General features: G+C 39.4%; 1 protein-coding gene across 1 annotated transcript in view; it reads right to left on the bottom strand.

Annotated features, from left to right (window-relative positions):
• TMEM245 (transmembrane protein 245) overlaps positions 1-15031 on the bottom strand; it is a 90023-nt gene that overhangs the window by 24609 nt on the left and 50383 nt on the right. The window contains exons 8-11 of the mRNA XM_007951944.2: positions 13505-13587; positions 11833-11923; positions 5749-5847; positions 2371-2502 (exon numbers count right to left, since the gene is read on the bottom strand). Of these exons, the coding sequence (XP_007950135.2) occupies positions 2371-2502; positions 5749-5847; positions 11833-11923; positions 13505-13587 (405 nt within the window). The remainder of the gene's footprint in view (positions 1-2370; positions 2503-5748; positions 5848-11832; positions 11924-13504; positions 13588-15031) is intronic.

The following is a 15031-nucleotide window of genomic DNA, read 5'->3' as shown; positions in this document are numbered from 1 at the left end:
TTATGCACAGGGAGACAGCTCAGGGGGAAGGAGTGTATGGAGATAACTATCAGGAGGCAGTGAGAGGGGAGCTGTTGCCTTGTGGTGAATTGTGGTCAATGTCATAAGACAAAGTGTAGGTGAACTGCTGTATGGAAAGTGAATTTGCTCTGTAAATCTTCACCCAAATCACAATTTAAAGAAAAAAATCATAATTTTAGAAAATTTGTATTGATCATTATGATCTTGATAGCTTCCTAATAGTTAAAAAAAAAATTCTGATGAGGTAGGTGCTGATATTAAAGAACATGATTTTTTTAATACTGTGTAATGAAACGTGTCATAATTTAGAAGATGTACAAAAATCAGTGAAACAATAATCCCAGTGATCAATGCCTATTACAATGGCATGCAAGGATAAAAGATTAAGTCTTAGGGAAGATGGATAAATGGATTTAAAGAAAACAGGTTACAAAAAAAGTTCAATGATATGGTTTCAAATTCCACACTGGAATTACCTTTTAAGAAATAACACTTGTTGAGTTTTGGTGTATTATCAAAGAATAGTCACAACGATCTAAAAAAGCTACTAAAACATCCCTCTCTTTTCCAACTACATAACTGTGAGGCTGTATTTTCTTCACATGCTTCAACCAAAACAACATATTCCAACAGACTGAATGCAGGAGCAAATATGAGAATACTGTCTTCTTAATACTCTGTGTGATGAAGTAAGTTGGAATAAAGCAAGCCTACCGGCTTAAACATTAAACAGATTTGCAAAAATGTAAAAGAAAACCACTCTTCTCACTAAGACATTTTTTGTTTTGGAAAAGTTCTTTTCCTTTACAGTAATGAATTGATAAATATTTAAAAAATCTCTTAGCTTTAAGTACCAACAGGGTAACTATCAGTAGATAAATTGTAAGTTATGTAAACAAAAACTCTTTGACATTCTCAGATTAAAACATCTGTGAATCTCCGCAATAGGGAATATAAAAGAAATTATTTTTAAAAATATACATAATATAAAAATATTCTTAGAACTGAAGGACACAAATTTCTAGATTTAATTTCAACCTATACAGGTAAATGGGATGAAGGAAGAGTTTACGTGAGAAGAAGACAGTAGAGGACAAAGGAGCTTCTTATCCCGAGGCAGGGTAAGAAAATATCAAGGGCCATGTAAAAAAGTCCCATCTTTAACTTCACCTTCCATATTAGGAAGCTAAAAGATAACCTCTAAAACTTCAAAAACAAGAAAGAGCAACAGAAACATTATTTTTGATGTTTAATGTTTAATTTTACTTCTCGTGAGGTAAAACCCAGAGAAAACTTTAAAAAACAAAAAGATGGACAGCTATTTCTGAAGAACAATAATGGACTGGGCAGGCAGAGTAGGAGGGCACTTCTAATTTTTATTAAGAATACTAAACAGCATTTTTTACTTCTCAGCAATGGTCATGTATTACTTTGATAAAAAATTAAAACTGAAAAAAACTAGCACTGCAAGGCTCAACTTGTTAATTTGATGAAAGTCACAAGCTTATTCTCATCTGTGAAAAATCACCTGCTAAGGGCCCTTCATAAAAATTATAAAAAGCAACAGTTAAAACTTGGCAATGCTGTGAGCTGTTCTCTGCTGCCTTCCCTGTGAAAGGAGCAGAGGAGTGGACGCACAGTGGGAGTGCAGACGGGAAGGCAACAAGCACGCCTTTACAAGGCCAGTTGTTCTGTAATGCAACTGAAACCATACCTTCATCTGTCAAGGGCTCTGCCTAAGAGAAAGGCAGCTCCCTCTGGCTAGTGGTCTAGCAAGGGACATGTGGGCAGCCTAAGGGGCTAGGATACCTATGTAAGAGTCCACAGCAGCATTCATACATCATGAGTCAGCATCTCTGGGATAGTCTTCAGCTATACAGGAGGCACCAGGGGAGATACACTTGACACATATGGCTTGTGGACATCTTTCTAGTGCATTTAGAGTTCTCAAAACTGTAAATTTAGAGCTGTGTTGGGCAATCCTACTTCCATAGTGATACTGCTTCGGAAACCCAAGGAGGGGTCGCTATGAGTCGGGGCCAACTCGATGGCAAACAACAACAACAACAAAGATCTCTAGGGAGCTCTGGTAGCGTAGTGCCTAAGGCACTTGACTGCTAACCAGAAGGCTGGTGGTTCAAACCCACCAGCCACTCCTCAGAAGAAAGATGGGGCAATCTACTTCCATAGTGATACTGCCTCGGAAACCCAAGGAGGGGTTGCTATGAGTTAGGTCTGACTCGATGGCACATAAGAACAACAGCAACAAAGACCTCTAAGTGTATGACTAAAACTAAGAATTAACATTCTGTTTTTAAGTCCAGTTTAACGATAAATACCATTACTTACCGAAAGAAATGTCTCAATGTTCTCATGAACGAAGGAAGCGATATCCTGCCAGTCCAGGATGTCTCCCAGCCAGCTGTTCTGACGGCTCACCTGCATCCTGTGTCCCCTGTGCCTCCCAGAATGTGTGACATTCTAGAGAATAAAAAGCGCAAACATGAACTTTCAACCTCAACCTAAGGAATTAAGAGTGTAAATGTCCTATTTTGTTCTAGGTCTACTAAGCATTTCTTTGAATATTTAAAAGTAAGAAATTTTGCATTATTTGAAGAAATCAACTAAGAACTCTACCTAAAAACCTGAAATATAGTATATTTCCTATTTATATTCCAGGTACCATATCTGAGCCTAGTTCAGATGATTGCCCCCTAAATATGCTTGTGAACACACTTTATTTCTCAATACACACAACAGTACAGTAACATGGTACAAAGGTTAAAGTACTTTGCTTCTAACCAAAAGGTGAATCAAAAGGTTCAAACCCACCAGCCACTCACTTTGCAGGACACAGATGGGGCAGTCTGCTTCTATAAAGGTTTATGGCCTTGGGAACCCTATGGGGCAGTTCTACTCTGTCCCACGATCTCCGAGTCGGAATCAACTCAATGGCATGGAGTCTCTTACGCTAACACAGCGTTTACTTAGCGTTTACTTCCATTGTCCGTTTATTTGCCTCTGCCTTTTTACTGGTCTCTCATTTTCTCTTTTATCTTCCTTTCCTTACCTCCTTAAAATATCTCACAAGATAAAAAGAACAGAGTCAGAAAAAAATATGAAAAAGAATCAAGAATAAGAGGAAAAAACCTAACTCTTTTGTTTGGAAGAGAATTATTTTGGCAGACATGGAAGAAAAAAAAAAAAAAACTCACTGCCATCAAGTCAGATCTAACACACAGCGAGCCCTTCTTGGATTTCCAAGGTGGTATCACTACGGAAGTAGATTGCCCAGTCTTCCTTCCGAGGAGTGGCCAGTGCGTTTGAACTGCCAGCCTTCTGGTTACCAGTCAAATGCCTTAGGCACCCCACTGCCATCAAGTCAATTCCAACTCATGGCAACCCCCACACACACACATGCACACACACGAGCACACATACACACACACTGTGTTTCCGAGGTTGGTAAATCTTTACGGAAGTAAACTGCCCCATCTTTCTTCTATGGAGCAGCAGGGGGGTTTGAATCACCAAGCTTCCGGTTAGCGGTCAAATGCCTTAGGCACAATGCCACCAGAGCTCCTTAAAAACCAAAAAACCAAATTCACTGTCGGGTCAGATTCAACTCATAGCAACCCCTCCTTGCGTTTACGAGGCAGTATCACTATGCAAGCAGATTGCCCAATCTTCCTTCCGAGGAGTGGCTGGTGAGTTTGAACCGCCAGCCTTCTGGTTAGCAGTCAAGTGTCTTAGGCACTATGCCACCAGAGCTCCTTAGACACAGGGATAGCTAAATTCAATTGAGACAGACTAACTGAAGTGATTGTAGGAGTTTAAGTATAGAAACAGAGGAAAATTATGAGCATCTTTTCATGTGTTTTCATTCTCCGACTTTTGCTAATGGAGGAGTGACATTAATCTCCATTATGCAATAGCAGAAAGACATTAGTCCTAGAGAAAGGGGTAAAGAAAGCACTACGCTTAGCACTGACAAGCCTGTGCTTCTGAGGCACTGACTGCCTCCAGCACGCAACGATGCTAAAACACAGCAAGGACAGGGAGAGCTGTGTGCGAGCAGAAGGTAGTCGATAATAACCTAATTTTTTGATGTTTTAGCAAATGGCAAGAAATATATTCTACTTAGAGGATGCCTAATTAGCTTTAACTCTCTCTTTGAAATCCACAATAATCTATACTCTTCCCTCAACTGAAGCCAGGGCAAGAGTACATAAGCCCACACAGGTCACTAAGTAATAAATTCAAGTTCAAAATCCAACTCTCACCTGCCTCCATCTAAAGTTAAGGGGTTTATATATGGACCCTCTTTCTTGAGAAATATCACCAACTCTGCCCCACTTTCTGTTTCTCCAGCATAGGCCCTGCCAAACCCAGTGTAAAGCAGGAGTGGGTGTCACCTTTCAAAAACACCTTTTTTCTACTTGATGAAAAATGGTATTATTTTCCATCACAAATTATGAAATAATAATTCATAAGCACAAGCAGCACATAAATATGATTTAAAGTAAAGATACCTGCTACGGATTGAATTGCATCCCCAAAAATATGTGTTGTAAATCATAACCTCTGTATCTGTGGTTAAAATCCCACCTGGGAATGGGTTCTCTTGCTCTGTTAATGAGACAGGATTAGTGTAGGGTGTACCTTGAGACAACTGAAACATAAGAGATTAAACAAGCAAGGGAGAGAGCAGAGATGACGAAAGACGGTGGCCAAGTCACATGAAGACCGTCCAGAAGGAGGAGCTCAGAAGAGACAAAGACCTTCCTCCAGAGCCCAGAGAAGCCCAAAGCCTTCCCCCAGAGCCGAACTGGTACTTCAGCCTCCTAAACTGGGAGCAATTACATCTGTTTGTTAAAGCCGTACTTCTGTTATACCAGCAGCACCAGGTAACCAAAACATATGTCTAAACTTTTGGATCTATTTTCATAGCCTCAAAAAGAAAAGATCTTTTCTAGAGCTGTGCTGTCCAAAGCAGTAGCCCCTAGCCACATGCGGCGACTGAGCACTTGAAATGCGGCCAGTCCAAAAACTGAGATATTCTGTTAATGTAAAATAGACATCAAATTTTGAATCAGTACAGAAAAAATAAACATTAACTCATTGAATTTTTTCAATTGATCACATAATGAAATGAAAATATTTTGAGCATACAGGACTAAGTAAAATATATTATTAAAATTAATTTCATGTTTGTGTCAACTTCTTTAATGTGAATATTAGAAAAAGTAAAACTACTTATGTGGCTTGTACTCACTTCTGCTGTATAGCACTAGTCACAGCACATGTCAGCGATAATGTGCTGAGAACAGAATACCGACACACGAGAAGGACTGACAGGTTCTACCATGAAGACAAACAGCAACTCAAGCTGAACTTCAAGGACCTAAGGTTTAAGAAATTTTAAAAATTTCAAAAGTAATCCTATAGGGTAGATGAGGAGCTCTGGTAGCATAGTGCCTAAGGCATGCGACTGCTAACCAGAAAGCTGGTGGTTCAAACCCACCAGCTACTCCTAAGAAGACAATCTACTTCCATAGTAATACTGCCTCAGAAACCCAAGGAGGGACCACTATGAGTTGTGATCAACTTGACAGCAGTGAATTTGTTTTTTTTTTTTTTTTTGGTTTTTTGTATAGAGTAGATGAGTCTATAAACTAAAAGGACTCGATTAGTTTAAAACTGAAATCCTTAGCCAACATGACTTACCTTTACAAACCAAGAGTGATACAGTCTGTCCCAAAGTTCAAGTACTTGCTTTTCAATGACAGCAGTATTGTTGACCTTATCTCCTAAAATTTTATGAAGCTGGAAGAAACACAGATATAACCTGGTTTAACATTTTAGGCAACAATCCAGTAAAATTAATACATGCAGGAATCTTTACATGTGTCCTAAATCAAACTAAAATGTTCCACACTATTTAATTGCTTCTACCAATTTTTGAAGGTGCTCTGGTGGCACTGTGGTAAGGCATGTGGCTGCCAACCAAGAGGTCGACAGTCTGAACCCACCAGCTGCTCCATAGGAGGAAGATAAGGCAGTCTGCTTCCATAAAGATTCATAATCTTGGAAACTCCATGGGGGTCGCTATGTGTTGGAATCGACTCAGTGGCAGTGGGTACCCATTTTAAAAAGACGATGGTTTTTAGTTCCACTTCATTAACACAACTGTTCACATTTCCCTTCTCCTCTGCAACTTTCTGCCTATTGACAGAAATTCTATGCCTCCTTTTGGAACACATGCTTTTCCAACTGCTGGCCTACGTCTTTATATTTTAATGGCTTCGTAATAGATCATTTGAGCTCTGATATTAGTATTTAATCATTACCCAGTCACAGGACATATATTGTTCTCAATTTTTAATGTTGTAAGTAACACAGCAATGAACATTCTTATACCCTGTTTTTCTTATTATTACTAATAAGATACATGTAATCATACAAAATGCTATGCATTGCTAAACTGCCTTCTGTAAGGATTATATCAATTAATACTTACAAACAATGAATGAATGAACCAATTTTCTCAACGACTTATGGACTGATAAAATTTTAGATTAAACAGATATGAAATGGTAACCTATTGTTTATTCTTTTCTTCTCCAGTGAGGAGAGTGAGTATTTTTCCATGTTAGTTTACAATGTGGAGTTCCTCTTGTGTGGCCTATCCACCCCTCTGCCCACTGGGCAGGCCTAAGGTATATCTGATCCAGTTCTTTGACATGTTTGATGTAAATATATCTGCCTGATGTTTTCCTTTATATCTAATTGATTTATTCATAACCAAACACAACTGAGTAGATATAATAAAAATCCATTTATTTCTGCACAGTATTTTACAATTTTACAAACAGCTTTCACCTACATCAAGTACTCTTTATACCACCATCAAGAGTTAGACAGAAAAGGAAGTTTTCTCATCTCCTTTGGTCTTCTGATGAGAAAATAGATTGAGAAAGGATGCATAACAGGCCCAAGGTCATGAGCAGAGAATTAAAGCTTTCTATTCTAACTTTCTTGAAACTATAACATCTATAACCTATGAATAAACAACCTCTAATTCCAAATTACCCAAAATTATCAAAAACCACAATTAACCCTAGTCTAATTTGTGTGTATAGGTAGGTACATGTGTATAGTTGCCATTGATGGTGCTAAAATAGGTATCTGCAATGAACAAGTCGCTGGTCTTACAAAATTCTATCCTGAAATCTCTGGCCTTCTTTCTATCACCAAGGCCATATTTTCCAACTACCAATGCTTTTTCTTCGTTTCCAGCATTCACATTTCAATTGCCTATAATTATCAATAAACCTTGAGTACATGTCTGATCAATTTCAGACTGGTAAATATTTTTCAGTTGGTAAAAATTTTCAGTTTCTTCAGCTCTGGCATTAGTGGTGGTGTGTAAATCTGAATACTGGTTGTATTAACTGGTCTTTCTTTTAGGCATATGGCTATATTATCCTCTCATTGATAGCGTTGTACTTCAGGATAGATCTTGAAATGTGCTTTTCGACAATGAATGTGACACCATTCCTGTTCCATCTGTCATTCCTAGCACAGTACACCACAGAACTGCTCAATCGGAAATGGCCCATCAGTCCACTCAGCTCACTAATGCCTAGGATGTGGATCTCTATGTATTCCATGTCATTTTTGACAACTTCCAACTTTCCCAGATTCATACTTCATGCATTACACATTCTGATTATTACTAGGTATGTACAGCTATTTCTTCTCATTTTGAGTCACACTACATCAGCAGATCAAAGTTCCCAAAGCTTTAGTCCATCTGCATCATCAAGGTCAATTCTTTTAGGTCTCTTTAGGAGGCAATCAGGTGTACTCTGAATGCCTTCCCACTTGCGGGGCTCACCTTCCACACTGCATCAGACTACCTGCTGCTCCTCGTAAGGTTTTTCATAAACACATCCAGGTCCTTCTTCTTAATCTGTCTCAGTCTAGAAATTCTGCCGAAACCTGTCTACCATGGGTGACCCTGCCCATATCTAAAATACTAGTGACACAGCTTCCAGCATGATAGCCACCTCCACAGTATGACAAACTGACAGACAAACTTATTTAATCCGTATGCTGAGCAAATAATCCGAGAAGATGGACTATGTGAAGAACAACACAGCACTGAGACTAGAAGACGACTCATAACAACCTGTGATATACTGTGGCACAACCTTGCTTGCTGAAAGTGAAGAGGACTTGCAGTACTTATTGATGAAGATTAAAGACTACAGCCTTCAGTATGAATTACACTTCAACTTTAAGAAAAACAAAAATCCTCACAAATGGACCAATCAATAGCATCACGACAAACAGAGAAAAGACTGAAGTTGCCACAGGTTTCATCTTACTTGGATCCACAATCAACAACAATGGAAACAGCAGTCAAGAAATCAAACGATGTACTCATGCAAATCTGCTGTAAAAACCTCCTGAAAGTGTTTAAAAAAAAAAAAAAAAAAGTAGCCTAGAGGACCGAAATGCGCCTGACCTAAGCCATAGTATTTTCAATTGCCTCATATGCACGCGAAAACTGGATGATGAATAAGGAAGATGAAGAAAAACTGATGCATCTGAATTGTGACGTAGGGAAGATTAATCGATACACCACAGACGGCCAGAAGAATGAACATATGTGTTTGGAAGAAGGCAGACTGTTCTTTAGCAGCATGGATGACGAGACTTCATCTCGTGCTTTGGCCGTGTTTTCCAGAGGGACCAGTCCCTGGAGAAGGACACCATACTTGGTAAAACAACTTCAGTGAGAAAGAGAAGAGCCTCACAATGAGATGCAATGACACACTGCCTGCAAGAAGGGCTCACGCACAGCAACAACCTGAGGATGGCTCAGGACCAGGCAGTGTTTCATTCTGTCACACACTGGTCACCTGAGTCAAAACTGACTCAATGGCACCCAACAACAATTCACTTCATTTCTTTAAATTTGTCAGTTAGTAACTTCCTATTATCAGCTCTTTCTATCATTCTCTTATCAGTTTCTGAGACACCCCTTTAACCAGAAGAGCCCAAATACCATGACAGTCAGTCAGCATCCAGTCTAGGTTGTCCACACAGTAGCCTTTACTACAAGCATGTATTATTTCACACTGGAATCTCCTTTGGCATCTCACTCTAGCTCAACAGTGACTAAACTCTAAAAACCGTAATTATGAAAGTAAAAGAGGGCCAGGCAAAATTATACAGCATATTATAAAATACTGTTGCCAAAACCATGGTGCTAACACCCACAGCAGAGCTTTACACACCCAAAATATCAAACAATTGACCCATCTTAGCATATTCCCACAATTATTCAGCCATCACCATAATCAATTTTGGCACATTTTCATCACTCCAAAAAGAAACCCCATACCTATCAGGATCTCTCTTCATTTCCCCCTAATCCTCCCAGCCCCTGGCATCACTAATCGACTTTCTTTCTCTAAGATTCATCACCTCTGGACATTTCACTTATGGAATCACATAATCTGTAGTTTTTGTGATGACTTGTTCACTTGGCATCATGTTTTCAAGGTCCACCCATTTTGTAACAACATCTCAGTACTTCACTCCCTTTTATGGTTAAATATTTCATCACTGGATATACCACATTTCTCCCTCCCATTCATTTATCAGCTGATGGATATTCAATGGCTCTTTTTAGATACCATCCCTTTGTCTTCTAAATCAGCATCATTTATGTTTTATAATTTTTACTGTTAGCAATGCCCTTCCCTCTTTAGCTTTCTCTCCTTTTAGAATCTCAGGCAAAAGTCTCCTTACTTACTTACCTTTGTTGTTGTTGTTAAGTGCCGTCGAGTCGTTTCCGACTCACAGCGACCCCACGCACAGCAGAACGAAACACTGCCTGATCCCGCGCCAGCCCCACAATCCCTGCTATACTTGAGCCTATCATTGCAGCCACCATATCAATCCATTTGCTTGAAGGCCTCCCCCTCCTTCGTCGACCCTCCACCCTACCAAGCATGACATCCTTCTCCAGGGAATGGTCCCTTCTGACAACATGACCAAAATAGGTGAGACGAAGTCTGGCCATTCTTGCTTCCAAGGAGCATTCTGGCTGCACTTCCTCCAGGACAGATCTGTTAGTTCTTTTAGCAGTCCATGGTACTTTCAGCATTCTTCACCAGCACCACAACTCAAAAGCATCAACTCTTCTTCGGTCTTCCTTATTCATTGTCCAGCTCTCACATGCATACCAGGTGATTGGAAATATCATGGCTTGTGTCAGGCGCACTTTAGTCCTCAAGGAAATATCCTTGCTCCTCAGCACTTGAAACAGTTCCTTCACGGTTGACTTTCCCAATGCTACACGTCGTCTAATGTCCTGACTGCTGCTTCCGTTGGCATCAATTGTAGAACCAAGCAATGTGAATTCCTTGACAACCTCGATCTTCTCTCCATTTATTGTGATGTTGCTCATTGGTCCAGTTGTGAGGATTTTTGTTTTCTTTATATTGAGACGTAATCCATACTGCAGACTGTATTTTTCAACCTTCATCAGTAGGTGCCTTAAGTCATCCTCACTTTCAGTAAGCAAAGTTGTATCATCTGCATATCTCAGGTTGTTAATGATTCTTCCTCCAATCCTGATACCACGTTTTTCTTCATACAGTCCAGCTTCTCGGATTATTTGCTCAGCATATAGATTGAATAAGTGTGGAGAAAGAATACAACCCTGACGCACTCCCTTCTTGATTTTAAACCATGTACTGTCCCCTTGTTCTGTTCGAATGACAGCCTCCTGGTCAAGGTACAGATTCCTCATGAGGACAATCAAGTGCTCGGGAATTACCATTCTTCTCAATGTTATCCATAATTTGTCATGATCCACACAATCAAATGCCTTTGCATAGTCAATAAAACACAAGTAAACATCTTTCTGGTTCTTTGCCTTGAGCCAAGATCCATCTGACAACAGCTATGATATCCCTTGTTCCACGTCCTCTTCTGAATCCGGCTTGAACCTCTGGAAGTTCTCTGTCAATATACTGCTGCAAACGTTTCTGAATTATCTTCAGTAAGATCTTACTTGTGTGCGATATTAATGATATTGTTTTATAATTTCCACATTCTGTGGGATCACCTTTCTTTGGAATGGGCACAAATATGAATCTCTTCCTACCTTTACTCTGAAGAATTTAAAATCTGCTTCCTTCAAATCTAAGGCACACTTCTCCATCTACCCAAAATTCCCATACTTAGTCCTCTCCCCAAAAAGGTAAAAATTCCACAATAAAAATTTCTCTAGATAGATAAATCAAGAATTAAATTCCACGCTTTCAGCCGAGTAAGTTAGCCAATATCTTCATGGAAGACTTAAAGCCCTCTACAATGGCTGGGACTTCCTTCCATGACAGTTCTGAGGTCCACATCAACTTGCCTATCTTTCACTTATTCAACAAATACATAATGCATGTCACAAGACTGGACCAGAGAGCATGGCATCTAATGAACTTACTTGCTACTATCAGAAGAATCACTAAAGCACAAATAATTGAATCAGACCCATCTTGAAAAAGAAGTAAACCATCAACCTCTCAGGCTGATCTGTCTCCTAGTAAAAGTCACATGATTATCCAAAAGCTGTAATTTCATTTTAATATGCTGCTTATTAACCTGTAGACTTAAAACTATTATAAATGTGAAAGCTATTCTATACAAAACGTCCATTATGTTTATCAAAGTAAAAAGTCACCACCAATGAAGGCCCTGCCAAGAGAAAGACAAAAGAGGCTCCTCCTTTACCTTGTGTGTTATCCATTCCCGTCCATACTGATACACATTGTTGGCCGCAGAATTGAGGGCCCTCTGCACCACTTGAGCCTCAGGAAGCCAACTGATTTAAAATAAACAGAAAGGGGGAAAGGTACATTTTTAATGTACTGCACCAGTAACTCTTTGAACTTGATGTACTTAAGCAATCCATAACAAATTATTGATCAGACATCAAAACACACACCCAAATGAATCGTAGCCAGACGTGCAGGTCAACTGGCCTAATTCTAACAGCTTCTAGCCCCACTTTCCTTTCAACCCTCCCTTTCATCTGCTCCGCCTGGTTTCTCTGCCCACAGTGCCTAGGCTCCCTTTCATTCTTTACTAAGGGTGTAAGCACTTGGGGCAGGTGTTCTCAAATTGAGAGCCACGGACCGACTACATCAGAATTACTTGGAAATCTGTTAGAAATGCAAATTCTTGCCCCTAACCTAGCCAACTGAGTGAAACCTTGAGGCCGAGAGCCCAGCAATCTACACCTTAACAAGTCCTGCAAGTTACTGTGATGAATGCTAGTTTAAGAATCACTGATCTAAGGAAATTATGAACTGAGGAAGAAAATAGAAAATTAAGAGGGTGAATAATTATTTTCACTTACTTATCCAGATGTGAGGAGCCCCTGAGCAAAGTTCCAACTATGCATGGAATGCAGCCCACAAGCTTTACTCCTGGTGTAGTGAGAATAATCCTATTTTCCTGGTAACTAAGCAGGCTACATTTAAAAAAGCCCACTGCCCTCAAGTCAATTCCAACTCTTAACAACCCCACAGGACAGAGAAGAACTTCCTCCTACAGTTTCCAAGGCTGTAATCTTTACAGCCACATCTTTCTTCCCTGGAACAGCTGGTGGGTTTGAACTGCTGACCTTCTTGCTAGCAGCCAAGCACATAACCACTGCACCAACCAGGCTACATAATATGCTTTCATCAGCTATCATTTACATATACCTAATGCCGTAGTGCCTAAGGCATTTGACTGCTAACCAGAAAGCTGGTGATTCAAACACACCAGCTACTCCTCTGAAGGAAGGTTGGGCAATCTACTTCTGTAGTGATACCACCTCAGAAACCCAAGGAGGGGTCGCTATGAGTTGGATCTGACTTGATGGCAGTGAGTTTGGTTTGGTTTGGGAATGCTTTCAGAAGAGAAAATATTTTCATATATCCTCTAAATTATTCCTTATGATATTGAATACTAGAGATATTGTGACATTCTCAGATATATCAGTTCTGATTTCAACTCATCAAGAGCAATGCCAAAAGGCCAGTAATTTGTCATCTTCCTGAGTCCCGAATGAAACACACTATAGAGCTGGTATATGGAAAGCAGTCACATAGCTAGTAATAGTAATAGTGAGTCAAGCCACATGTGCAATAGCAATTCACAGCAGCTTGATGTACTTGTAGTCATTTTTACAGTAAATCAGAATAGAACATTTGCTTTTGTGTGTGTGTGAGAGAGAAAGACAGCCACAAAGAGAAAAGTCAAGCACACTGACCAGAAAGGAATGATGCTTATGAAAGGGATAGTCTTCAACCAGAAAAAAGAAAAAAAGACATTTTGTAAAATTTAAAAAAAGTAGAATGCGAAAGCAGTGGTGCTTAGAATTTTATTTTATTTTTGTTCAAAACAACATTCTTACTTTGCCCACTCCGGGTGATTTGCTAGCGTTTCATTAATCAAGTTACTGGTGACTTCAATCATGTGTACACTCTCTTGATGGACCTGTATTAGGAACAACGGGAAGAAAAGAATCTCAGTAACAAATAAACCCAACTTATTATTTCTTTTCCTTGCCTATTATCAGAACAGTGTGTCTAGGCCCAAATCATTATACATCTTAATTCCAATCAATTTAGAAACATACACATAACAGGTGCTAAACATAACATCCTTTGATACACAGTGTGAGAAACAACAAGAACATAATGGCTCCTTGTCTTCAAGAAGTTAACAACATACTTAAGGAAAAAGATATATATACACACACGTATGTACACATATATATGATAATAAACAAATGTATTAATATAATTAGTTTACAAACTTGTGTATACAGAACAAAGCCAACACTATGCCAATTTTTAAAATTGTAAGGCAAATAAGCAACCGAGTGTTTTTTGAGTTAAAAAAAGGCAAGCAAAATGCATTTCAGAATCTGTCTTGCACAGAAACCAACAAAAGAAGAAGAGAAAATTTAGCCACAACACCCAAACAAGGAAAAGAGCATAACATAATTTGCTATACTTTGGAAAACAGTCATCAAGGAAACAAAGCAGTTGGAAACAGAGAGAAGAGGCATAAACCAGCTCATTCCTAAACCGGCCCCACCCCCAGAAGCCATACATGTGAGCTGACAAACCACTGAGGTTCATATGTAAAAGGAAATCTAAAGGGAAAAAAATAACTAAGAAGACAGCTGTATCCAGTACATCTTTTTTCCTTTCCTGAGGAAGAAAGAAAATTGTCACAGGGAGAAATGGACCAATCAGAGGAAAGAGGACAACAGGGCCCAGCGCTCCTCCCTCTCGGCTTAGAAAGGATCACTTTGGATGGTGTGTTGAGAACAAATTTAGGAGGCAAAGCGGGAAGAAGACATGACAATGATTCAAGAGCAAGATGGTGGCAGCTCAAGCAAGGCTGTAGTGCTACTGATGCTGAGACATGTCTGGATTCAGAATATATCTGTTGTTCATTGATAACTGGGAGTTAAACAAATCTTTCATTCCTGAAATAAACTTCACAGGGTTATGGTGTACTATACATTTTATTGCTGGATTTAATGTTAATGATTTGTTAAGGATTTTTGTGCCTTTATTCTTGAAGGAAATTGCTCTGCAGTTTCCTTTTCTTAGATGTCTCTGATTTTGCTATCTGGCCAATACTGGTCTCATAAAATTAATTGGGAAGTGTTACTTTTCCTCTATGCTCTGAAAGAGATTGTTTAGGACAGGATAGGCATTATTTCTTCATTAAACATTTGACAAAATTAATAAGTGAAGTCATGTGGGACTGACCTCTTCTCTGAGGAAAGGATTTCAAGTATTAATTCAATTTCTTTTCTTAATATTGTTGTTGTTATGTGCCGTCGAGTCGGCCCCGACTCATAGCGACCCCTCCTTGGGTTTCCGAGGCAGTATCACTACGGAAGTAGGATTGCCCAACCTTC

This window comes from Orycteropus afer, unplaced genomic scaffold (assembly GCF_000298275.1).
Source record: "Orycteropus afer afer isolate SDZICR_OR568_19922 unplaced genomic scaffold, OryAfe1.0 scaffold00320, whole genome shotgun sequence".
NCBI classification, from domain to species: Eukaryota; Metazoa; Chordata; class Mammalia; order Tubulidentata; family Orycteropodidae; genus Orycteropus; species Orycteropus afer.
This window is presented reverse-complemented; position numbering and strand designations above follow the sequence as displayed.